Below are 25757 nucleotides of genomic sequence, written 5' to 3' on the forward strand. Positions count from 1 at the left end.
TACAAGTATGCATTGACATCTCGAGTTTTTCACCAAAAATATCAAGGCAGACGAAATGATGTGAAATTTTGCCAGTTACTAGTAACAGAACTACTGGAAGACCCTTCGAACCTCAAGCTCCTGAAACCGAGGAAAGAAAGACAACGATCAACAAGAAGAAGAATATTTACATAGGACACACGTGCATGTCTTCATAGAACTTTTATCGGTCTAATGGATCTACAAGAATTTACATGGATACACGTGTAACACGTGTCTAGAAACTAGTTTCTCAATATCTAGCAAAGGAACTGTGTGTAAGCTATTTAACTTTTGCTAGCAGATTTTATAGTCCGTTTTATGCAGATGTAACTCTAAATGTTGTTTTTAAGCACCTCAAAAATTTCTTTATATAGCAATGAACTCTCAGGTTTATAAATCACAATTGAGAACAAAGCTAGTAGAACAAGTTTACCCGCTGGTTGAGCTGTGAATTGCATGAAAAGCAAGGAGAATGTCTCTAATTAGTTGAGGTTCCTTGACAACATCCCCGATATCCATCCTTTCTCTCGGGGATTCAGCTGAACATGCAACTCCAATCTGTATTATCGAGACTAAGCATTCCTGCGCTTGTTTTATACTAGTATCATCTTGATTGATAAGTACTCCTTCTTCCTCGGCCTCTTGTCTTTCTCTGCTGTTGCTAGGTAGAAGCATGGGATCTACTATTTCATCAAGTAAAGCCGTCTTAGCAAAACTGTGAAGAGTCCGTCCATTTTTGAACATGCTGTCAGTAGGTCTCTTTCCAGTAAACATCTCGGGCAAAAGGATCCCATAGCTGTAAACATCACCAAATGCGGAAGCCTTACCTCCCATGCTGTACTCTGCCCAAATAGGAAAGAAAACATGTAAAATCAATATGAAAACTCTCTCAAGAAGACACGCGAAAAGACCCAAAATAGTCCCTTATCTTTGGGTTAAGACTCAAAGTCATCCTTGTTTTTTCACATGGAGAATTTTCAGTCCCCATGTTTGCAATATTGGTACAATTTTGGTCTTCCCCTAAACTTCTGTCTATTTTTAAACGTTGGTTTTGTCGACAATTTAGTGTATGGAATGTTTAGAAACAATAACTCCATGAGAGAGAAGGTGTGAAGAAGGGTACGTGCTCCTTGTTCTGTACAACCAGTCCAAGCATCATTGCACGTGAAATCTAATGTGATGAAACTCTCAATCTCAAGAAAAAATAAAGACAAGTTTGAGGATGGACTAAAACTTCAGCAATACTAAAAACATGGAGGACTGTTAGTGCTCCGAACAAGGATGCCTTTGAGTCTAAATTCAAAGATAAGGGACTATCAACTCTGTTACCTGGTACAGCATATCCAATTGAACTATATTTGCTCATGGATTGAGAAAAACATTGTTAATCCAAAATAAGCTACATGGGCAGTCATGTCGCTGTCGAGAAGAATGTTGTCCGGCTTCAGATCACAGTACACAATCGGATTGTGGCAATGGTGATACAGATATTCCAGTGCACATGCCACATCAATAGAAATGCTTAGTCTTTCAACTAGACCTAGAATCCTCACCTCATTAGTTGAGGCATCAGCCAACTTTCTAAGCTACCATTAGGCATGTATTCGTAAACTAAAGCTATAAACGGATTACCCTCAAAATCACTAGTCGAACATGTAGTATAGATCTTAACAAGATTTTTATTCCTAATGTTTCTCAGGGCCTCAAACTCAGCCATGAAGCTCTTAGAAGCAGCCCCTTGTTGATCAATGTTTATCACCTTCACCGCAACCATACTTTCACCTGGATCAAGTACCCCTTTGTAAACAGAACTAAAGCTACCCTTTCCAATCAAATTGGCAGAAGAGAATCCATTTGTCGCTCTATATAGGCTCTCATAAGTAACCGGTGAAGATTTTAAAGAAGGCTCTCCCCTTGCCTTTTCTAACCGAATGATTATGACTAAAGACATGATGAAAACAAGTGCAACAAGTCAAGAAAGAAGAGGGATCATTAGCTTAATGCTTCTGGACTTATCTCTTTCCTCAGGGTCAGTGTTCGGACATATTGGCAACTCCAGTTCCGGTATACCCCCACAAAGTTTCTTATTCCCTGATACGGATATTGCAGTTGCATTTCTGAAAACACCTTCAGTTGGCAACTGACCCTCAAACTGGTTGAAAGACAAGTTCACTTTTTTCAAGGAAATGAGCTGAAGAGATGTTGGAATCTGACCAGATAAATTGTTGCGAGAAAGATCCAATTCTTCGAGACCTTTCAAAGAACTAAGGGATGAAGGAATTATACCTTCAAAGAAGTTGCCAGCTAAAACAAGGCTTTCCAACGCTACACACCTCCCTATGCTATTAGGAATTTGCCCAGACAACATGTTATTAGAAATATCCAATCTTCCAAGATTATTGAGAGCTCCAATTTCAACTGATAGCGAACCGGACAATTGATTGTCAGCAAGATTAAGAGAATTTGTTAAGGTAGACAAACTCATAACTCCATCTGGTATGCTACCACTTAGATGATTCTGAGAAAGGTCTATATCTTGCAAGTACCAGAAATCGCCAAAACTAAGGGGAATATTACCAGTTAACTCATTCTTTTCCAAATGTAGTGAATATAATCGAGTCATGTTAGAAATAGACGATGATATACTACCTGAAAACTTGTTTTTGGACAAGTCCACTAACTGAAGCCTACGAAGATTGCCAATGACTTCAGGAATGCTACCAGAAAAATCATTCTTTTGCAATTGCAATTCAGTCAAGTTAACAAGATTACCTATTCCTGAATGAATACTACCAAATAGTTGATTACCTCCCAATCTAAGTGACATAAGAGTCGTCGATAAATTTGCAATAGAATCAGGTAGAACAGCTCCAAATTTGCAATCACTCAAATCCAGAACTTTCAGATTTCTGCATCTACTCAAAGAATTGAAAAAACTCAAGTCATCAACATCTCCTGTTCCAATGGAATTCGATGCAAGAATCAGCCACCAAAGATCCGATAACCCCCCGAAGTCAATCGACACTTTTCCAGTGAAATTACTACCATATGCCTCAAGTTCGACTAGATTGGAAGCATTAGATAATGACTTTGGAAGGGGTCCAGTAAACGAATTATGACCGATCCTTAGAACTTTCAACTTAGGAAAACTTAACCCAAAGTCTAATGGCAAAGTTCCATATAACTGATTATAACAAACTGTGAATATCTCAAGAGATGAAAGATTAAAAATTGCAGCAGGTACCATACCAGATAACTTATTTATACCCAAACCAAGAACATTCAATGTCTTCAACTGGCTAAGAGAACTAGGAATACTTCCTTCCAAATTGTTAACTGATAACGAAAGTGATTTGATTGTGGAAAGATTATCTAATTTTTCCGGTATCGGTCCATTGAGGTTGTTATGAACTTGCAATCTCTCAAGCTTTTGCAATGAACCAAGCTCAAATGGAATCTTTCCAGACAATTGATTCCAACCAAAATGAAGTGCAACAAGATTCGAACAACAAGAAAGATTTATCGGTATCTCTCAAGAAAATGAGTTATTAGTCAAACTAAGATGCTGAAGCCTAAACAAACCACCAACCTGTGGTGGGATTTTTCCATGTAAATTGTTGAGCTCAAGGTTGAGACTAGTAAGAAAAGTAAGATTTCCTATGTAAGGTGACAAAGTACCTACTAAGTCAAGTGATGTTAAGTGCAGTTTAGTCATTCTTTGATGAAGATGGCCACAAGTGACACCTTTCCAGCTGCAAAAATGGAATGAATTATTCCATGAAGTAAAAATACCATAAGGATCTTGAATTATCCCTTCTTTGAAGGCAAGTAAGGCTTGCATATCAGTTTCATTACCACTATGTAACTTCAAGGCATGTGAGATATTGAACATGAATGAAAGGAGGGTAATTAGATAGAAAACAAAAGAACATAATGACATTGTAATCTTGAAATGTAGAGAAAAAAGCATAGTTCTTACAGACAATAAGGTTTATTCTGTGCTTTTTGGTGTGAAAAATCCTTTCTTTTCTTCTTTTTATCCTTTGTACTCTATTTATTCACTTGACATCTATTTCTGCAGCCAATGAAGCAAATAGAGTTGTTATATATGTCAGTTGAACGAAGATTTTATGGACAAATGTGCCTAGAAGCATTTCTAGACAAATATTTGGTCTAGACGTCTTGTTGTGTTTCGCTAACCATTGAGTGATAGTTTAGATAGGAAACTCAAACTCTCAATAGTTTATGTATAATTAGTTGAAGATATGGTTGCATTAACAATCCATGTCATATAAATAGAGAAAGACAGAGAATTGAGACTTGTCTAATCAAGAATCTAATTCTTTTTCTTCCTTTTGCCCTTTGATTCTCACAAATGGAGTGTCCAGTTGTATTATCCCAATTTATAAAATGGAGAAAGTGAAATCTTGTGACTAATCCAATTGGTGCCTTACGTAACATAGATAGTGTATAATTGAGAGAAGGAAGGTACAAAGACAGTAAATAAGACAATATTCATTAATTTTTATGTCAGGTCTGGTACAAAGTGATTAAAAAAAAATGAATAGTACAACATTACTAATATCTCTAGTACCAACCTTTTTTACTTGGAAATACACAAATTGGACTTTTCTGAATTGTGACTGAAAATTTGGATTTGTTGGCTGAGAAGATCAGTAGGATAGAGAATATAGGAGGAAAGTGTTAAGTGGGGTGGGATAAAAAGTAAATTTTCACCACCAAATTAAGACATACATGGTAAGGTAAATACTTACACGCATCAGATATTTACATCAACTTATAAATATAAGATGTGTTTTACACATACACATTTGTCACTTAAAAGAAAAAATATATACTTACCATCTTCGAGAGGAGCAATTTAACTTATGATAAAAGAAAAAAAAAATGACAACAATTTCGAGTAGTTATTAGTAATTAAAAAATCATGGAAGTTACTTTTGCCTCTCCTATTCTATAATATAGAGATACACGAAACTTTAACTCTAATTAAATTTGAAATCTTTATATTAGCAACACAAAGATTTTAAACATTGGTGGTTAATTTAACAAACTATATGTATTAGTTAGTTAGTTAAGCTTAGTTGTTAGTTAGTTAATGATAGATTAGAAAGAGTCGGTGGACTCTAATCACTGTGATGTCTATAAATTGGACTCTAATCACTGTATATCTTCTTTCAGCTCCCATTAATGGAGTTTCTTAACATGGTATTAGAGTCATTCAATCGTAGTGGCGCATATGGACGACTCAACGCAATCAAAGATCTAGACTGAAATCTCAACTAGAGGCCTAAAATCTAAATAAACTTTATATGCATTTATTTTAAATTAATTTTTCTTACATTTTTAAGTGCAAAGTATTACTTAATATATTTTTTTAATAAGTGATTTATTTGATTTCTTTTTCAATTATTAGTTTTAGATAAGATTTTATCAATTCAACGTTGAAAAACATCTTTTTACTTTGACAATCATTATATGAATTGTTAATGGTTCTATAAGTAATAAGTTGACAAATTTCAAATAAAGATAAGAGTTAGAACCATAAAATTTGACTCAAGAAGTTGATAGTTTGGTATACCCCACATTTTACTATGCTTGTTGTAATGCTTGAAAATCTAAGAATAATAGAAAAAATTTACAATTCACTTCGTTCAACACTTTTCGACTATTGATTCATATTTTTGACAAAGTATTACTCTAACTTATCAAAAATTTAAAGAAGTAAGTGTAAAGGGAGTTAAGAGAATAAAATAATGTGAGTATTAGTATAGAGCGTATAAGAAAATAAAATAATTTTTTTTAATATTTCTTCTATTTGAATGGGGTTGAAAAGAATAAAATAATTTTTTAAAAGAATATAATATTTATTATAAATAATCAATTTTTTTAATAAAAAATTAACACATAATTTATTTAATTTATTGTTGGTAAGAAAATTGAGGCCCCATAAAATTGGGGGCCTAAGGCCAATGCCTTATTCAACAAAGCAAAGAGTCGGCCCTGGTGGCGCAAATCATTGCAGCTAAAGAATTCCACAAAGATAAATGATATCAGAATCAAGTTGTGTCAGCCTTGTCAATGTGTCATTCGAAAAACTGAAAAATCCCTATTTTCCGCTCTAGGACTCGTTTAAATTTGAAAATATCGACGTTTGCCCCTTCGAGGCAATGCAGGCCATTTAATAGGTCATCACGGACGCCCACAAAAAATTACAGCTAAAAAATTATCGGGCGCACATATCACACAAAATTCATGGACTATAATACACGAAAAATGAAAAAATAACTATTTCCCATTCTGAGCCTCGTTTGAACTTGCAAGTACCGACGTTTTCCTCTTTGAACCAACACATACCATTTAATAGGTCGTCACAGACGTTCACAAAAAATTTCGGCCAAAAACCGGTGGGCGTACATATCACCAAAAATTCATGAACTATAACACACGATAAATGGAAAAATTCTTATTTTCCTGTTCGTGCCTTGTTTGAACTTGAAAGTACCGAAGTTTGCCCCTCCGAAGCAACACACCCATTTATTAGGTCGTCACAAACACCCACAAAAAATTGTCGGGCGCACAAATCACCCAAAATTCATGGACTATAACACACGAAAAATGGAAAAATCCCTATTTCCCATTTCGAACCTCGTTTGAACTTGAAAATACCGATGTTTGCCCCTCTGAACCAACCCACACAAGACGCCCATAAATAATTTTGGCGAAAAACTGTTGGACGCATAGATCACCCAAAATTCATGGACTATAACACACAAAAAAGGAAAAATTCATATTTCCCGTTTTGGGCTTTGTTTGAACTTGAAAATATTGACGTTTTCCCCTCTAAACCAACGGGCACCATTTAATAGGTCTTCATAGACCTCTACGAAAATTTTTGGCCAAAAAGCCTAATAAATAATGTAATCAATGATTGCCTATATACTACCATATCTTTTAATACATAATATATTGAGTGTCCCATGACCTATCAAACTTTAGGTCTATGAGTTTTCTTTCTAACACCACCAGATTTGTATCAGTGAGAGTTTAGAGTAAATTGTTATGACCAATTTACTAGAGACTAGCCCAATAAAAAAAAATTGTCTGACAACTACGAACACTATTTACAATCAGTTGATAAGACTCGTAAAACCAACTTTCGAAATATTATTTTTGGTTTGATTTTTATGGATCCAATTACAGGTCATAAAAATTAAGGAGTGGAAAGTTGTAAATTGGTGAAATTTCAAATGTTCATAATTTTGGCCTCAGATGTCTGTTTCATGTGATTTTTTTTTCATTTCGGGTATTTTTCGAGATATATGTGTTCAAACTACCGTAAGGTGGATTGATTGAGCCGATTTTCTAAAAAATGTCTTTTAACTAGTCAATTTTAAATTATCCCTAGCTTTGCAGAAAATTGTTTTTCTTTTTTTTTTTGGTAAAAATGCGATGAAACAAAATGAATTTTGAATTTGAAATACTAGGGTAATACAAATGTGAATATCGACATTTACCCCTCCAAACCAACGCACGCCATTTAAAATATTGTCATGGATGCCCACAAAAAATTTCGATAAGAAAACCGTAAGGCGTGCATATCACTCAAAATTCATGAACTATAAAACAAGAAAAATGGAAAAATTTATATTTCCCATTCTGGACGTTGTTTGAACTTAAAAATACCGACATTTGTTCCTCCGAACTAATGCACACCATTTAATAGGTCATCACAGATGCCCAAGAAAATTTTCGACTAGAAAACCGTTGGACACAAATATCACACAAAATTCATAGACTATAACACACAAAAAAATGGAAAAATCCCAATATTCCGTTCTGGGCTTTGTTTGAACTTGAAAATATCAGTGTTTTCTTCTCCTAATCAATGCACGCCATTAATAGGTCATCACGAACGCCCACAAAAAGTTTCAGCCAAAAAACCTCATGTTGTACATCACCCGACATTCCACATGAAAAATGGAAAAATCACAATTTTCCATTCTGGGCCTCATTTGAACTTGAAAATACTGATGTTTGCCTCTCTGAACCAACACATGTCATTTAATAGGTTGTCACCCATAAAAAATTTCGGCCAAAAACCATCATGTGCACATATCACCCAAAATTCATGGATTATAACACACGAAAAATGAAAAATCTATATTTTCTATTCTAGACCTCGTTTGAACTTGAAAATGCCGACGTTTGCCCCTCTGAATCAATGCACACCATTTTATAGGTCATCACGGACGCCCATAAAAAAAATTGGCCAAAAAAAACCGTCGGGCACATATATCACACAATCCATGGACTATAACACATGAAAAATGGAAAAAATCTTATTTCCAATTTTGGCCCTCATTTGAACTTGAAATATTGACGTTAGACCCTCTAATCTAGCGCACGCTATTTAATAGGTCATCACAGACTCCTACAAAAAATTCCACCAAAAAATCGTCGGACGCACATATATATCACACAAAATTCATAGACTATAACGCACGAAAAAAATGGAAAAATCCCAATTTTCTGTTTCGGGCCTCAATTGAACTTGAAAATACAACTGTTTACCCCTCTGACCAACACACACCATTTAATAGGTCATCACAAACGACCACAAAAAATTTCGGCCAAAAAACCATCTGGCGCACATATTACCCAACATTCATAGACTACAACACATGAAAAATAGAAAAATCTCAATTTCCTATTTTAGGCCTCTGTTGAAATTTAATATACCAATGTTTTCCCCTCCGAACCAATGCACTTCATTTAATAGGTCGTCACGGACATTCACAAAAAATTTCGGCCAAAAATCCATTTGGGGCACATATCACCCAAAATCCATGGACTATAACACATGAAAAATGGAAAAATCTCTATTTCCTGTTCTGGCATCATTTGAACTTGACAATACCAATGTTTTCCCCTCTGAACCAACGCACGACATTTTATAGGTCATCATGGACGCCCACAAAAAAGTTCGGCCAAAAATCACCAGGTGCACATATCACAAGAAATTCATAGACTATGACACACGAAAAATGAAAAAATACTACTTTCCGTTCGGGCCTCGTTTGAACTTGAAAATACCGATTATTTACCCTTCAAACCAACACATGTCATTTAATAGGTCGTCACGGACGCCCACAAAATATTTCAGCCAAAAAACTGTCGGATGCACATATCACCCAAAACCCATAGACTATAAACACACGAAAAATGGAAAAATGTGTATTTCCTGGTCCGTGCCTTGTTGAACTTGAAATACCAACGTTTTCCCCTCTGAAACAATGCACGTCATTTAATAGGTTATCACGGACGCTCAAAAAAAATTCGGCCAAAAAACCGTCGGGCACACATATCACCCAAAATCAATGGACTACAACACAAGAAAAATATAAAATCCTTATTTCCCATTATGGGCCTCATTTGAACTTGAAAATTTCAATGTTTGCCCCTCTGAACCAACACACAACATTTAATAGGTTGTCACGGACGCCTACAAAAAGTTTCAATAAAAAAACCATCCGGCGCACATATCACCAAAATCCATGGACTATAACACACGAAAATGATTTAAAAAATCCCAATTTCTCGATTTGTGCCTCATTTGAACTTGAAAATATTGACGTTTGACCCTCCAACGCAATGCACACCATTTAATAGGTCTTCACGGACCTCCCACTTCCTAATAAATAAAAATTAGGCATCAATATATATATATATATTTATAAAATCAATAATTATGACAAAAACATCAATAATTGAAAGTAAAAAGAAATAATAAATAAAATAAGAAGAATTGAGAAGGAAGCTATGAAATGGAAAAAGTAAAATGTTATGCAATGACTAAATGAAATAGTTACACTATATGAAAAGAAATAATACATATATTGAGTAACTAAAATTGAATGAGTATTAAGTGTTTTCCTTTATTGTACTTATAATATAATTTTGTTACAAAAAGATTTAATTTAGCATGAAGGGGATGCGATTATGCGGGTTCAGATTTAATTGGAATTTATTGCATTTGATTTCTATATTTAATTGGCATTTAATAGATAATTAATTTGTAGCAAAAAAATAATCCAAACAATGCAATAAAAGTGAGAAAATGTCTTTAAAAAAAAGGAGAAAAAAGATACTACATATGAATGAAGACTATTGAGAGGTGTCACATCACCTTCTATCTCTCTCTCTAAATATATATATATCTCAAAACTTACTCAGGCCAAAATTAATAGAGTAAATGTGGATCATAAAACTTTAATTCCTTTTTTTTTTAAACTAGTGAATTTGTATGCGCTTCGCGCGGTTGTAAAAAGCTATTTAAATTTATTGTACCCTCTTTTTTTATGAAAATAAAATAAATTTTAAACAATATATATTTGAGTTAATTGGTAAATGTAAATCACTTAAAAGATATATTATGAACTTCAATATAGGTGTCGAATAAAAACACACAAGTTACAAAAATAAAAGAAAACTAAAAAAATAAAAAGAACAAAGATAAATCTACCAATAAAATAAAATAACCCTTTTCTTTTGCTTATAGAAGGTACTACTGCATCACTCCCTAAATCAATTTTATACAAATTACAAACATCTATGAGTTTACCAAATAAAACTCATAGGATATCAAAAATGAATTCTATTTATCAAATTATTTGAGAATCACAAATACAAATATTTTTGTTTATAATTTCTTTATTATATGATATATTAACACATGAACTTGATAAATTTGTGAAGTATAATAGCTACAAATTGATAGAAATATGAATATGAACTGACTTATGTATATAATATAATTTGAAACTGACTTATTTGAGAAAGAATTAACATCTTCCTCCTTTCTTTTTTTCTTTCAATTCCTTTTGAACTTTGTTCTAAAATATCCACTAATTTTCAATATTCTTCTTTCAAATTTACTTTTGACTACTTGTTTTGTTGTGTGATTTAAATTAGGAGTGTTCACAATTCACAAAGCGTAACATAAAAAACTATCAGCTGATTGTTTATCTAAACCTCAACAATGATAGTAATATTGAATAAATAATCAACTTGTTCTCAATAACATATCAAATATCAATTGTTACCTATGACCATATATAATTTCAAAATTAAAGAGAAAATTAACTAGGAACCTATCCATTTATAAGAAAAATAAATGCATCTTTTAACTTACTAGAGAAATAATTTATGACTAACAATTTGCCTTACAATTTCATAAATTTATATAACAAGTTTCACTACTTTTTGCTTTCTTTAATTTCTTTCTTTTTATCCTTCCTCAAGGTTTCTTGTTTTTCTTTGGAAAAATTGAATTTATTGCATTAATATGTTCATCAATTCCCCAATCTCCATAGTAGCTGGCTGAATTAATCTTGCTGAAATTTCTTGGTTCATCACTCTTTTTTTCTTCAATGATTGCCAAAGACATCATGACTTGTGGTGAATCCATTTTAAGATGGAAAAAACAACAAGAAGAAGAAGAATAAATTGAATCTTATACAATTATACCTGGAGGATTTTTTAGGAAAAAAAAAAGATAATTCACATATATTTACTATATATATAGCTATGTTATTAATTACTATCAAATCTACCATCATTTCGAAATCTTGAAGTATCTCTTATTTATTTTCTGGATAAAATTACATCTAGATAAAATTTGTGATATGTTCGAGTGCCAGTAATTGTAAATGCAATTATCTATTGTTTTGTTTTCATGTACGGTATTCAATATTTGTATTGTAGTCTGACTAATTCGTATTCGCATGCGTTATGCCCCATTTGTGAAAAATGATAAAGTTGATTTTTGGAATATCATAGATTTTTCTAGTATTGTTTTTCGAATAGTCTAGTGTAGTATCTAGAATAATTATCTTATAGAAATATCTAGATAATCTAGAGAAGTTGCCTTGAAGAAATATCTAGATATTCTAGATAGTTAGTATTTGTAGTAAAAGATAGAATAGTCTAGATGTTGTAATATCTAGAACCATCCCACACAAGTATAAATAGGGGTGGCATTAGTCATTTGTATGTAACCCAAAACCCCAAGAACAACCAAAACAAAGACAATTCAAGAGTCTTCTTCCATAAATAAGTTCTCCTTTTTTGCTTCCTCTTCCTTAGTTGAATCTTTCAATCTTAGTTAATGATCTTGGGCAAGCAGAAGGTTCCTCGATTATACTTTTATTGTGCTATTCTCTACATGGTATCAGAGCCATAGTCGTATATTGGCTTGTGAGTTTTATTTCAAGATCGGGTTGGTAGTAGATTCAACTAGTTTGTGTAGATGGATTTTAGCGATGTGTTAATGGACTAGGGATGGAGTTGTTGAATTAGTCCAATTACAAGATATGGAAGACATGTATGGAATCATACCTTGTGGGCGAGAATTTGCGGAATGTTGTTAACGAGAGTAACACAAATCCTCTTGATGACGGACCGGAAAATAGCAGTGCGTACAAGAAGTGGAAGCAAATTAATGCGAAGGCGGAGTTCATTCTGAAGAGGACAATCTCCTCTGGTTTATTCGACCATATTTTAAAGTGTAAATAAACTCATGAAATATGGAGGATCCTCGATCATTTGTTCAACAAGAAGAATGAAGCTCGATTGCAGTTATTGGAGAATGAATTGGCTAACACCACTCAATGTAACCTTTCTATCACCGAGTTTTTTTTTAATATTAAGAACTTATGTTACGAGATATCTTTGTTGAGTCCGAAAGAGGCTATTTCTAAAGCATGAATGAGAAGAATCATCATTCGTGGTTTGAAACCTGAATATATTCCATTTGTGACGTCGATTCAAGGATTTGCTTAACAACCATCCTTGGAGGAGTTTGAAAATTTGTTGTCGTCACAAGAACTACTAGCCAAGCAGTTGGCTAGTGTATTTATCAAAGAAGGAGAAGAAAATACACTTGTAACCAACAAGAGGAACTTTAAAGGAAAAACAAGACATATACCACACTCTCGATCCTCAGGTGGCTCACGCTCACCTGGAGAGAAGGAAGAGCTTTCTAACTATTATGGTAAAAGCCTCTTAGATGTTATCGTTGTGGTAAAGTAGGGCACATAAAAAGATATTGTCTAGCCAAGGAGAGCAATATGGCTCAAAAAGTTGTTGAAGAATAAGAAGAGTGGAGAAAGTGTTTAGTAACTGAGACTCGATCAATAGATGCCATGATTTCCATCAATCTTGAAGAGACTAGACCAAGAATCTAGAATATAATATAGCCGATCACGTGGAGAAGCAAGATACTGATGTTGTCGGCATGAAACAAGAAATTTTTGAGGATGTTCCTAGTGGTGACAGGGTATCTTCTATTGAAGAAATCAAAGAAGAAGATCTTGAACAGGCAATATCTAAAACTACATGTGCTAGTGGCAAACTTTACAAAGAAAGCATTGGGGAAGATGTATTGGAAACAAAAGTATATGGTCAATCATATGCAATATCAAGATCAACTAATGACTCAGAGCAAATTCTGAAAGCAGATGGAGAAAGTAGAGATCAAATAGAGGAGAAACTGATATTGAAATCTTAAAGACAAACAATATGATTTCTGAAAGTTCTAAAGCTGCCAAAAAATCTATCGAGGAGATGATAAGAGAATATGGCAACGGATCATATGTTGGTGTTGAGACTTCACAGGAAATTGATAGTATTTCTCTGGATAATATAATTGTCGGAAAGTTAAGAGAAAGGGGGAGTCTGAAAACTCAACAAGGAGATAATCTACATGGATCAATTCACGATGAAGAATCTTTTATCATTTGAAGAAGCAAGAGGAGTCTGAAAGAAACTGTTGATCACCAAAACGTGGCTCAAAGTTTTGTTTGATTTCTTCCACAACAAGTGCAGGGTAGTTTACAAAAATTACTTTAAGTAGGAGTGTAAAAAATGAAAAAGTTGATTTTTGGAATATAATAGATTTATCTATTATAGTTTCTAGAATAGTATAGTGTAGTATCTAAAATAATTATCTTAAAGAAATATCTAGATATTCTAGAGAAGTTGCCTTGAAGAATTATCTAGATATTCTAGATAGTTAGATATTTGTAGTAAAAGATAGAATATTCTAGATCTTGTAATATCTAGAACCATCCCACACAAGTATAAATAGGGGAGGCCTTAGTCATTTGTATGTAACCGAAAAACCCAAGAACAACCAAAACAAAGACAATTCAAGAGTCTTCTTCCATAAACAATTTCTCCTTTCTAGCTTCCACTTCCTTAACTGAATCTTTCGATCTTAGTTAAAGATCTTGGGCTAGACGAAGGTTTGTAACACCCAAAAAAATTTTGAGCTAAGCTTCGAACCATTCTTCGTTGTGAGTACAATTTTTACAGAATAATTTTAATTTTCTTAAGTTTTAAGGTCACTAGATGTAAAACCTTGAGTTCCAAAAAGAACTAAAGAGAATTCATTCAAGTCATTCATAAGTTCTTTTAAGATTTGGATCAACTTCAAACGACCATAACTTTTAGCACAATATGAGTTAGATGGCCCATAAGATATCAAATGAAAGGTCTTTGAATCCTCTTTCCAACGCCACTAAGTTTTCTAAATTTTGAGTTAGTATGAGGGAGATATGCCCATTTGAGTTTAGCCTGTCCAGTTAAGGAAAGTTACCCGAATTAATGAGGGGTGTTTTGGTCTTTTCCATACGCACTAGCCTAGCTCGTTTTATTAACCTTTTAGGGGTCTAAACTGATTGAAATCAGTTTTAGTTATTGCTAAATTATGCTTAGGGTTTTGAGAGGAGTTCAAGAAGAGGAAAAGAAGAGAAAAGGAAGAACGATCAAGATTCTTGCAATCTTCGAGGGGTTTTCGCCAAGGATTCAATCCTAAGAGGTATGTAAACTCTCATAGTGTTGGGTTCGTTCACCCACATGCCAATCATGTAATTTTAAATCCGTAATTTTATTCTTGAGGTTGAATGATTTGAGTTCTTGATGAGTTTCATTCTTAAATCGTTAGTGATGAGTTCTTGAGATGAATGTAAGGAGTTTAAGGGTTGTTTTTGGGTATATTTTCATTTAATTATGTTGGGTATTCGAATCTAAGAAAGTTGAGAAGAAACCATTCGATTCTAGGCGAATTAGGGCAAAAAATCGAAGAAGAAAATTTATCAAAATGTTCTAGGGAGGGGCTTGGGCGACGCACCCCGATGCGCCAAGGGGGTTGGGGTGGCGCATCCCCGATCCACCAAGGGGGTTGGTGCGGCACGCTAGCAGTGCACCATATTTGAGTCTCTAAGGTCTAGGGGCTGGAGCCCTGCGCCAGCAGTGTGCCAGGGTCGCCTGCCCCCACGCTTTTTCCGTCGTTTTCTCCGTCTGAGTCCTCTTAAAGTGTACCTTCACTCCCTTATGATTCTAACTACTCTAAACTACAATTAAACATTGAGAAATCCTTCATAACATGAATCATAACCCTTGAATTCATAATGCAAATTCAAGGTAGAGTTAAGAGAAAGGTCTTGAGAATTCTTTCGAGTCATTTTGAGAAGTCTTTTACTATATTTTAAAACTTGTTTTAAGACTTGAGTACTTGAGTATGAGAATGAGAAGAATGTATTCATGAGTTTACATTATTGTTGAGATCCTTGAGTCGAGTCGTTAATGCCCGTAATTTCGCATGAACTCCATAAATTGAGTTTCTTTGAGAGGAGTAGTATTTTCGAGTTCTAAGTTCTTGAGTATTAAGTTCCTAATCATTTTTGAAACTATATTTCATAATTATGGATTACCATGTGTTATACGTGGAGGTCCTTGAGTTGAGTCGGTCGTGCCCATAATTCCGCATGAACCCTATGAGTCGAGCATTCATGAGATGAGTAGTATCATAGAGTCCATGGGTTCTGGAGTTATTGAGTTTCAAATATTGAGTTCTATATATGGTTATTGAAACCCTTGAATTGAGTCGTTCACGTCTATAATTCAGCATGAACCCTATTTTGAGAAGTCTTTTATAATTATTTATAATCTGTTTAAAGACTTGAGTAAATGAGTATTAGGATGAGGAGAGTTGAGTTTCATTTTTCAAAATGAATATATGAGAACTAAGTATTCCCAAGAATAAATATTTTTACATTTAAAATGAGGGAAAACATCGATTTCCAAATGAGTTCATGAGGAGTTTGGGTAGTATGTCTTTTAAGAGAAATCTTTTGATTAATAATCTCAAAGTTTGAGGATGAGGAAATGTTTTTAAACATATGAGATAAGTTATATTTTGGGAGTAGGATTGAGCACCGATATGGGGATGAGTTCAGATAAGTCATAGTCCTCATAAACCATGTATCCATCGTGGGTAGAAAAGGATCATACTTTTTAGATGATTCCTTGATGTTTTTTAAGCATAGCTTAGTGGATCCACTTAGTTGAGGAGTTCTATACTCCGACAAGGTATAGGACAGTTCTGGAAGAGTGGGCGAGACGTTGTATCATCACATAGCTCATAGTGGTGGTTGTCGATTAGAGAATCCCCCAAAATAAGAGTTATTATTGTATTTTTACATACAAATGAGTTATTATTGTATTTTACATACAATTGAGTTTCTATCTATTGTTTTATAGTTTTTCATATATTGCATATTTTATTGTTGCTTTATCATTGAGTATCTTGAGTTGAGTATCCTATTCTTGAAGAGAGTTTGAGTTGAGCTAAGTGAGTTTGAGATGAGGTAAATATTTTTTTCTATCAGTTCAAGCTTATGTTTATGCTTTAAAATTCTCCTTACATACTCGTACATTCCTTGTGCTGACACCTTTTGGCATACATCTTTTATGATGCAGATACATGTATTAAGGGTCATCAACAAGAGCTTCGTTGATGTCACTTGTAGTTCCAGTTAGCTATGGTGAGCCTCCTTGCTTCTGGAGGGTTCCATTTTTTACTTCTAGTTATTTAGGATGTCGTGGGTCTTGTCCCGATAATCCTTCTATAATAGTAGAGGCTTCATAGATAGTTTAAAGGTCGAAGAGTCTATCATTATTTCCTTTGTTGTTGTAATGTTTTGAGTCCATGAGGTATTTAACTAATACTTGTTAAATTATTTTCAGACGATTATTGGAGTTGAGTTTAAATTAAGTTTTTAAAGTTATTTTTGCATTATGATTTTTCATTTTGCTTGAGTAAGTCTTCCGCTGAGTAAGGAGCCAGGCCAAGGGTTCGCTTGGGAACCAACAATGGTTTTTGTATGCCATTTACATTCAGGGTGTAGGCTCGGGGTGTGAAAAACTTGGTATCAGAGCATAGAGTTCAAGTGTCCTAGGGTGTCTATGAAGCCGTGTCACTAGGGTCTTGTTTATGGTTGTGAGGGAACCACTTCTATAAACGAGGGACTATAGACATGTAAGAAAAGTTTCCCTTAGCTTCTTTCATACTCTTAATCGTGAAATAGAACTATGTCATAGAGACTTATTCTAACTCATGTGTTCACATATCCATTTGACTACCCCTCATACTAGAGGTGGCTGAAAAACAAAGTCAGTCCTTTATCGATGCGTTGCTCTTAACAAAAATCTTAAGAAAGTCATGAGACTTTACAGAGGCTTGAGAGGAGCCCGTGAGAGAGTTAATTATTGATTTTTCAAAGAATGCACTCATATTCATATGAATCGTGCGTTTGAGATGAAATCGAGATGTACTCTTTTCTCTAAACCTTATTCATGTGAGACCCTTATGAGAAAGTGTGTTTTAGACCTTGGGTAATATTTTCACCTTAAGAGACAGTATGAATTACGAAATTATGAGCAGTAGTAGTAAATAGTGCCCTTAAGTTAGAGAAAAACATACAGAGGTATAGAAATCTATGAAAAGGAGATAGTGATGGGACATATTATGTTATTTCAATCACGTACCCACTCAGTTATAAGAGATGAGTTCCTTTATGAGTAGAATAAGGAATAATAATGTTGTAGAGGGTTCATGATAGAGGGTAGAGGAATAGTTACTAGTCAAGATGAGGTAGAGTATATTTGTAACTAGAATAGAGGGTAGACGAAGAGCTAAAGATTTCCTACTTGTCATGAGATCTTAGTGGATGATTGTTTCTTGACTTTTCTAGTAGTCGCAAGTAGTATAAGGTGTGAGCAATCATATTGATATATGTTCTTAGTACTAGACACTATGCTTGAATTTGAGATAAGTGTCGTGGTCAAAAAATGGCAACGTGAGGGTGATGGCATTTGTTTTGAGATCTGATCTAGTAGGTTTGACCTGAAATAGGTGAGGAGATCAAAGTGGTACCTGCAATGAAAATGTGGTATTATGATCTATAGAGGAGAGGAATGAAGGTAGAGCAGTAAGAGGTACACTTGAGGTGGTATGTGGCCAGACGAAGTCCCAATTGAGGTCAAGAGAAACATCTTAGAAAGAGGTCTTAGTACCTTCTTATGGAGAGTTCGGTAGTCATGAGATAAACTTTTCCCGAGTGTTAGAGTAAAAGGGGGATGTAGACCAGTTTTTAGATGATGGAATAGGTCCATAACTTTCGAGTGTCAGCCTTAGACCTAAGGGGGAGATGATATGATGAGAAATCAAGTCAAGTGTTGAGAATAAAAGAGTAATGAGTTCAAAAGAGTATGTGAGATATCTTTTTAGAGGCCCTTTTAGTAGTGGAGTGATGTTAGTTAGAGAAGTTTAATGATCGTATCGTGATAATGATGGTGTGATAATTCCATATAAGGATATAAGTGAGGAGGAAGATGAGGATGAGGTTTTACTATGAGGAATATTTAAATGAGAGTCCTTAGTTGGTTCCGAGTAGTAATGCGGGAAATTCTAGTTGGTATGGCAGAGATAATGAGAGAATGAGAACTTCTTAAGGAGCTGGTTAGTAGGAGTCCATGGAATTGTTAGAGTACTAAGCTTAAATGTGGTGTTGTTAAACATAAGGTGGTTCTTTATATGAGTCCAATGTTGATTAAATATGGTGGTAAAGAGTAATACTCTTGGGATGAGATTCCCTATAGAAAGGTGTAGAACCCGAACCTTAGGATTTTGGTTAAGCTTGAATATAGTAAGAGCATGTCAGTAGACTCAAGCCTTAGTAAGAGAGGTCATGTACCCTTGTAGGGGCTATGGACGTCAAAACCAATGAGGTACATCAATAAGGAAAGAATAACGTAGTTGAGGAGTGTTGCTAAGCTTAACAACTAGAAGTCATATTACCCCAAGGCATGGTATTTCTATTCTTACCTTATACCCAGACTTCCTTTGTTTCAGATTAGGTAACTTCAGAGAGAGCGTGACTATGTTCATAACAACATTGTTCTTGATTTAAGTGCTATAGAAGGTCCCGACTCTTGGTGTGAATTACTCCAGCCTGCGTTAGTAGGCAAGTTCATGAGTCAGAGAAAATGTCGCTCCATACCCAGTCCAACCATCATTCGAGGACGAATGATCCCAAGTGGGAGATAATGTAACACCCCGAAAGTTTTTTGAGCTAAGACTCGAACCATTCTTCATTGTGAGTAAGATTTTTACCGAGGAATTTAAATTTTCTTAAGTGCTAAGGTCACTAGATGTAACACCTTGAGTTCCAAAAAGAACTAAATAGAATTCATTCAAGTCATTCATAAGTTCTTTTAAGTTTTGGGTCAACTTCAAATGACCATAACTTTTAGCACAATATGAGTTAGATGCCCATAAGATATCAAATGCAAGGTCTTTGAATCTTCTTTCCAACACATCGAGTTTGCTAAATTTTGAGTTCAGATGAGGGAGATATGCCCATTTGAGTTCAGCCTGTCTAGTTAAGGAAAGTTACCCGAATTAATGAGGGGTATTGTGGTCTTTTACTTACCCTACTAGCCTAGCTTGTTTTGTTAGCCTTTTAGGGGTCTAAGCTGATTGGAGTCAGTTTTAGTTATTCCTCAATTATGCTTAGGGTTTTTAGAGGAGTTCAAGAAGAAGAAAAGAGGACAAAAGGAAGAACGATCAAGATTCTTGCAATCTTCGATGGGTTTTCTCCAAGGATTCGATCCTAAGAGTTATATAAGCTCTCATAGTGTTGGGTTCGTTCACCCACATGCCAATCATGTGATTTTAAATTTGTAATATCGTTCTTGAGGTTGAATGATTTGAGTTCGTGATGAGTTTCTTGAGTTTCGTTCTTAAATCGTTAGTGATGAGTTTGATGAGTTCTTGAAATGAATGTTAGGGAATCTAAGTGAGTTGGAAAGAAATCATTCGATTCTAGGCGAATTAGGGCCAAAAATCGAAGAAGAAAATTCGTCGGAAGGATTTGGGGAGGGGCAGAGGCGACGCGTCCCCGATGCGCCAAGGGGGCTGGGGTGCCACATTTGAGTCTCTGAAGTTTAGGGGCTGGCGCCCCGCGCCAACAGTGCGCCATGGTCGCCTGTCCCCACCCTTTTTCCGTCGATTGCTCTGACCAAGTCCTCTTAAAGTGTACCTTCACTCCCTTCTGATTCTAACTACTCTAAAATACATTTAAACATAGATAAATCCTTCATAACATGAATCATGACCCTTGAATTCATAATTCAAATTCAAGGTAGAGTTAAGAGAAAAGTCTTGAGAATTCTTTCGAATCATTTTGAGAAGTCTTTTACAATGTTTTGAAACTTGATTTAAGACTTGAGTACTTGAGTACGAGAATGAGAAGAATGTATTCATGAGTTTACATTATTATTGAGATCCCTGAGTCGAGTCGTTCATACCCATAATTCCGCACGAACTCAATAAATTGAGTATCTTTGAGAAAGAGTACTATCAATTAGTTATTAATATTTAGTCATGTGGACTAGTTATAATTTTTTTGATTAAATTTTATTAGAAGTGTTTTTGACTCAAACTTGTGGTAACTTTTTAAAATTTCGTTATTCAATAATATTTAACTATTGATTTTTCTTGTAAATAGTTAGAAGTTAGTGATGTTTGTTAATTTTTATCTTAGTGCATTTAACTTCTAAGTTAATATTTACTCACTAATGTATGTTTTTTTTCTACTTTATAGGTTATTTGTAAGAGTAGTTGAGAGATATGAGCTTATCAAGTACAATTTATGTCCAATTTTTTTAAATTAAATTAAAGTTAGATGAAACAATTATTTAACTGAAGAACAAATAACTTTGTAATAATTTATTATGCGATTTTATAATTTTTGTTTATTTGATAAGATTGAATAAACAATTGGGGCTATTTTAATAGTTTTACAACTTATGGAATTTTTATGTTTATGAGAAAATATACAACACAAAAATTCCATATCGCATGTCCAAACAAACCTTCAATTTCATCTCATGATTCCATATCATGATACCATATCGCATGGCCAAACGGGCCCTAAGTATTCCCAAGAGTAAATGTTTTTACATTTGAAATGAGGGGAACATCGATTTCCAAATGAGTTCATGAGGAGTTTGAGTAGTATCTCTTTTAAGAGAAATCTTTTGAGTAATAATCTCAAAGTTTGAGGATGAGGAAATGTCTTTAAACATATGAGCTAAGTTATATTTTGGGAGTAGTATTGAGCACCGATATGGGGACGAGTTCAGATAACTCAAAGTACTCATAAACCATGTAACCAACGTAGGTAAAAAGGGTCATACTTTTTAGATGATTCCTTTTTGCTTTTTAAGCATAGCTTAGTGGATTCACTTAGTTGAGGAGTTCTATACCCCTGCAAGGTATAGGACGGTTCTAGCAGCGTGGGCGAGACGATGTATCATCTCATAACTCACAGTGATGGTTGTCGGTTAGAGAATCTCCCAAATAAGAGTTATTATTGTGTTTTTACATACAAATGAATTATTATTGTATTTTTACATACAATTGAGTTGATATCTATTGTTTTACAGTTTTTCATATATTGCATCTTTTATTGTTGGTTTATCCTTGAATATCTTGAGTTGAGTATCCTATTCTTGAGGGGAGTTTGAGTTTAGTTGAGTGAATTTGAGAAGAGGTAAGTGTGTTTCTTTTCTATCAGTTCAAGCTTTTGTTTATGCTTTAGAATTCCCCTTACATGCTCGTACATTTTTGACGTCTTTTGGCCTGCATCTTTTATGATGCCGATACATGTATTCAGGGTCATCAACAGAAGCTTCGTTAATTACCACTTGCAGTTCCAGTTAGTTATGGTGAGCCTCCTTGCTTCCGGAGTGTTCCATTTTTTACTTTCAGTTTGTTAGGATGTCGTGGGTCTTGTCCCGATAATTCTTCTGTAATAGTAGAGGCTTGTTAGATAGTTTGAAGGTCGAGGAGTCTATCATTATTTCCTTTGTTTTTGTAATGTTTTGAGTCCATGAGGTATTTAACTAATACTTGTTAAATTATTTTGAGACGATTATTGGAGTTGAGTTTAAATTAAGTTTTTAAAGTTATTTTTGCATCATGAGTTTTCATCTTGCTTGAGTAAGTTCCACTGTGTAAGGAGCCATGCCAAGAGTTCGCTTGGGAATCAACAATGGTTTTCGAATGTCATTTACGTTCAGGGTGTTGGCTCGGGGCTTGACAAGGTTCCTCGATTATACTTTTCTTCTGCTATTCTCTACACTATTTCTGAGAAGTATTCTATCTATCTTGGCTATGAAAAAATTCTTGATAAAGAGTGCTTCCCATAAATAGGCCCCACACAGTGCAAATTATGATTCATCAAACTCCAATATGGGTATTGAATACCAAATAAAAAAATGGATAACTGCATTTACTGCCCTCGAACTCATGAAATTTATTGAGACACGCTATTTCTTACTATATAATGCATAACAGTGGAATTTTTTCAAGTTACCTTTTCATATATCAAAATTAATATTATATCCTTCACACATGCAATATACGTACCACAAATCCACAACATATACTTTTTTGGTCAAAATAAAAATTATTTTTGGTCTAACATTGAGTGGATATGATGATTACTAAGGCTAATTAACCTTAAATTGTGGCACATGTTCCTTTTAATTATAAGATAGCATCCTATCTAATTTTGTTAACATATAGCTCAATAAAATGAAATAAAATGCTTTGAGTACTAAAATAAATAAAATAAAATAAAATGAATAATGGATCCCACCTCCCACACTTTTTGAATTGAAATACAACGTTCCAAAACTGAGTGAGCCGTTATTGCAGTGAGAGAAGAGGCTCTATTGATGTAAAGAGCAAAAAATTTCTCCCAATTACCTCAACTGCACCTTCAATCATAGCAGATTTCTCAATTCTTTCTGGCAGCGACAGTGAAAAAGCTGTAGAAGAGCTTCTATCACAAGTAATGGATCAATCTATTCTTGAACAAGTTACTGCCATTAATTGTTCTGGTTTCACTCACTCTACTCAAATCCCTTCCTGCTGCTCCGACAACTCCAAAACCTTATACTGTTGCAAGAAATTCCAGGAGTTTCGGTTCCTCAGAGTTCCCAAACACCCCTAAAACGATGAAAATGGATGATGAAAATGAGAAAATTGAAGGAAGCCCAGATGAGGAGAAAGGTTCTAAGGTGAATTTGGAAGATGGGTTTGTTGAAAAACAGTAGAAATCAAAGGTTAGTTCAATTGAAAATGATGTTTTCTCGAAAACCACAAATGGGAAAAAATCTTCCTCTGGGCCAATATCATCTCCATTGGATTCTTGAAATTTTTCGAAGGATTGTTTGTTTCCACCCGCGAAAACAGGGTGTTGGGTGTTCACCTAAGATGGGGTTTAATAAAAAGGGGAAAGAGAATAGGGGTATGAGTATGGGGCTGAAATGGGCGAAGGGTGATGAGTTTTTATCGGACTTGTGTATATTTTCGTCGAAAAATCAAGAGAAGTTGATGAAGAAAGCTATGGAGAAGCAAGAGAAGATTAATAGAGAGGCTGAGAAGATTGTTAAGTGGGCAAAACAAGCATCTGCTAGGATGGATGTTTCTAGCATTGAAGAGGAACTAAGTGATGATGACACTTTCAACTGAATGTGAGGAATCCCTTTTATGCTGCTATACTAGTTGGTAAAAAAAGCTTTCTTTCCATGCCCATTTATATAATGAATTCTCTGTTTTGATCCTACGTTGCTCGACCGTACTGACTATAATATTGTGTAGGTTTACATATTTTGGTTTATCATATGCATAGGTTAGAGCTATTTCATTTAAAGCAATACATGTGAAGTAAGTGGCCTTTGGAGGTCTTTTGATTTTCCATACATACTTCCAAGGCCACTTGTCAAGCATACCATTTTGATAGCACATGAGATTGTAGTTGTCCTTGACTGTGAACTGCCCATCTTTGGAATCCCCCCATACCATTTTGTCTTGTTGATGTATATCAATTGTGTATTGTTCTAGAGTGGCAAACAAAGTGAGGAGGTAATGGAGTTCCCAATCAAAAAGGTTCCTTCTGAATTGAGGGGTCCAGGAGTTGTTGTCTCTTTGTCGTTCGACAGTTGACTCTTAGCTGTTTTCTATTAGGAATAGTCCAGGATATGAGGCTTTAAAGCATTGTTGTCAAGACATTTATCCTTCTAGAATTTAACTTGAGATATTCTTGAAGAAGTCTGCTTGGTGGCTACTAATATGCTTCCAAACGCCAACTCCATGAGTTGGTGAGCCTGTTTTAGCACACCAATGAATGTGAGTTATAAAATTGGCATCAATTTCAGTCCTCCATAGTGCTAGATCTTCATGATATATCACCTGAGTTGGTCTCGTGACTTGGGATTGTAAGAATATTGAATTACTTTCGTTGTCATGTGGGATTCAGCCGTTGCGTTATTTGATTATCGTCAACAGCAAGAACCTGAAGCTGCTGCCAGAAAGTATGCAGGAACTCCTTCCATCTCTTAATAGACTGCAACTGCTTGGATGTCCAGAAATAGGATTCTTTTCTGAAGGAGGATTGCCCTTCAATTTAGAAGTCTTTGAGATCTTGATTGCGAGAAACTGGTGAATGGCCGAAAGGAGTGGAACTTATAGAGACTCCCCTGTCTCAGAGAGATAATGATTATCCATGATGCAGTGACGAAGAGATTCATACTAATGAGAATTGGGAGTTGCCTTGCTGTATTCGAAGACTTACGATACGAAATCTGAAACAATTAAGTAGCCAAGTTCTCAAAAGCCTCACCTCTCTTGAATATGTGTCTACTATTTATTTACCTCAAATTCACTCTCTACTGGAAGAAGGGCTTCCCTCATCTCTCTCTGAGCTACATTTATATTGCCATCATGAGCTCCATTCTCTACCAACCCAAGGTCTTTGGCATGCACCTCAGTTCGCTTCAACATCTATACGTCCTGCAATCAACTCCAATCTCTTGCAGAATCAGCACTGTCATGCTCCCTCTCTGAGATGACCATCCAGTATTGCTGTAATCTCCAATCCCTTCCAGTAAAAGGTATGCCCTCTTCCCTCACTAAACTTTCTATTTCCAACTGCCCATTGCTCAAACCACTCCTAGAATTTGAAAAGGGGGAGTACTGGCCAGAAATTGCTCATATCTTCACCATAGAGATCAATGAAAGGAGTTTTTATGATTGCAACTAAGCAGCAACTTAGTGTCTTTTTTATTCTCTTTTTTTTACTACATAAGGTTAATAGGAAAGTGGTCGCTAAGGCTTGTAGCTTGCTTCTATCCTTCGTCAATTTCGGACTGAAGTTATTCAGATTGTCATCTCTCTTTCTGAACTGATTGCCTTCCTGTGTCATCTCTTGTCTGTCTTCTTTATGAGAGAAAACTTT

General features: G+C 34.9%; 1 protein-coding gene and 2 pseudogenes across 1 annotated transcript; 1 reads left to right on the top strand and 2 right to left on the bottom strand.

The window, feature by feature from the left end:
* On the bottom strand, window positions 1–783 carry LOC125812447 (uncharacterized). The gene is made up of 2 exons (XM_049491938.1): window positions 455–783; window positions 1–120 (listed from the first exon to the last, which is right to left on the bottom strand). The coding sequence occupies exons 1-2, from the start codon at window positions 763–765 to the stop codon at window positions 42–44; spliced, it is 390 nt and encodes a 129-aa protein (XP_049347895.1). The 5' UTR covers window positions 766–783; the 3' UTR covers window positions 1–41.
* Window positions 784–1570: 787 nt separating this feature from the next.
* On the bottom strand, window positions 1571–3736 carry LOC125812425 (putative receptor-like protein kinase At3g47110; annotated as a pseudogene).
* An 18741-nt stretch (window positions 3737–22477) lies between these two features.
* On the top strand, window positions 22478–23993 carry LOC125812426 (uncharacterized; annotated as a pseudogene).
* Window positions 23994–25757: the final 1764 nt, after the last annotated feature.

This window comes from Solanum verrucosum, unplaced genomic scaffold (assembly GCF_900185275.1).
Source record: "Solanum verrucosum unplaced genomic scaffold, falcon-dt-bn FXZP01000159.1, whole genome shotgun sequence".
NCBI lineage: Eukaryota > Viridiplantae > Streptophyta > Magnoliopsida > Solanales > Solanaceae > Solanum > Solanum verrucosum.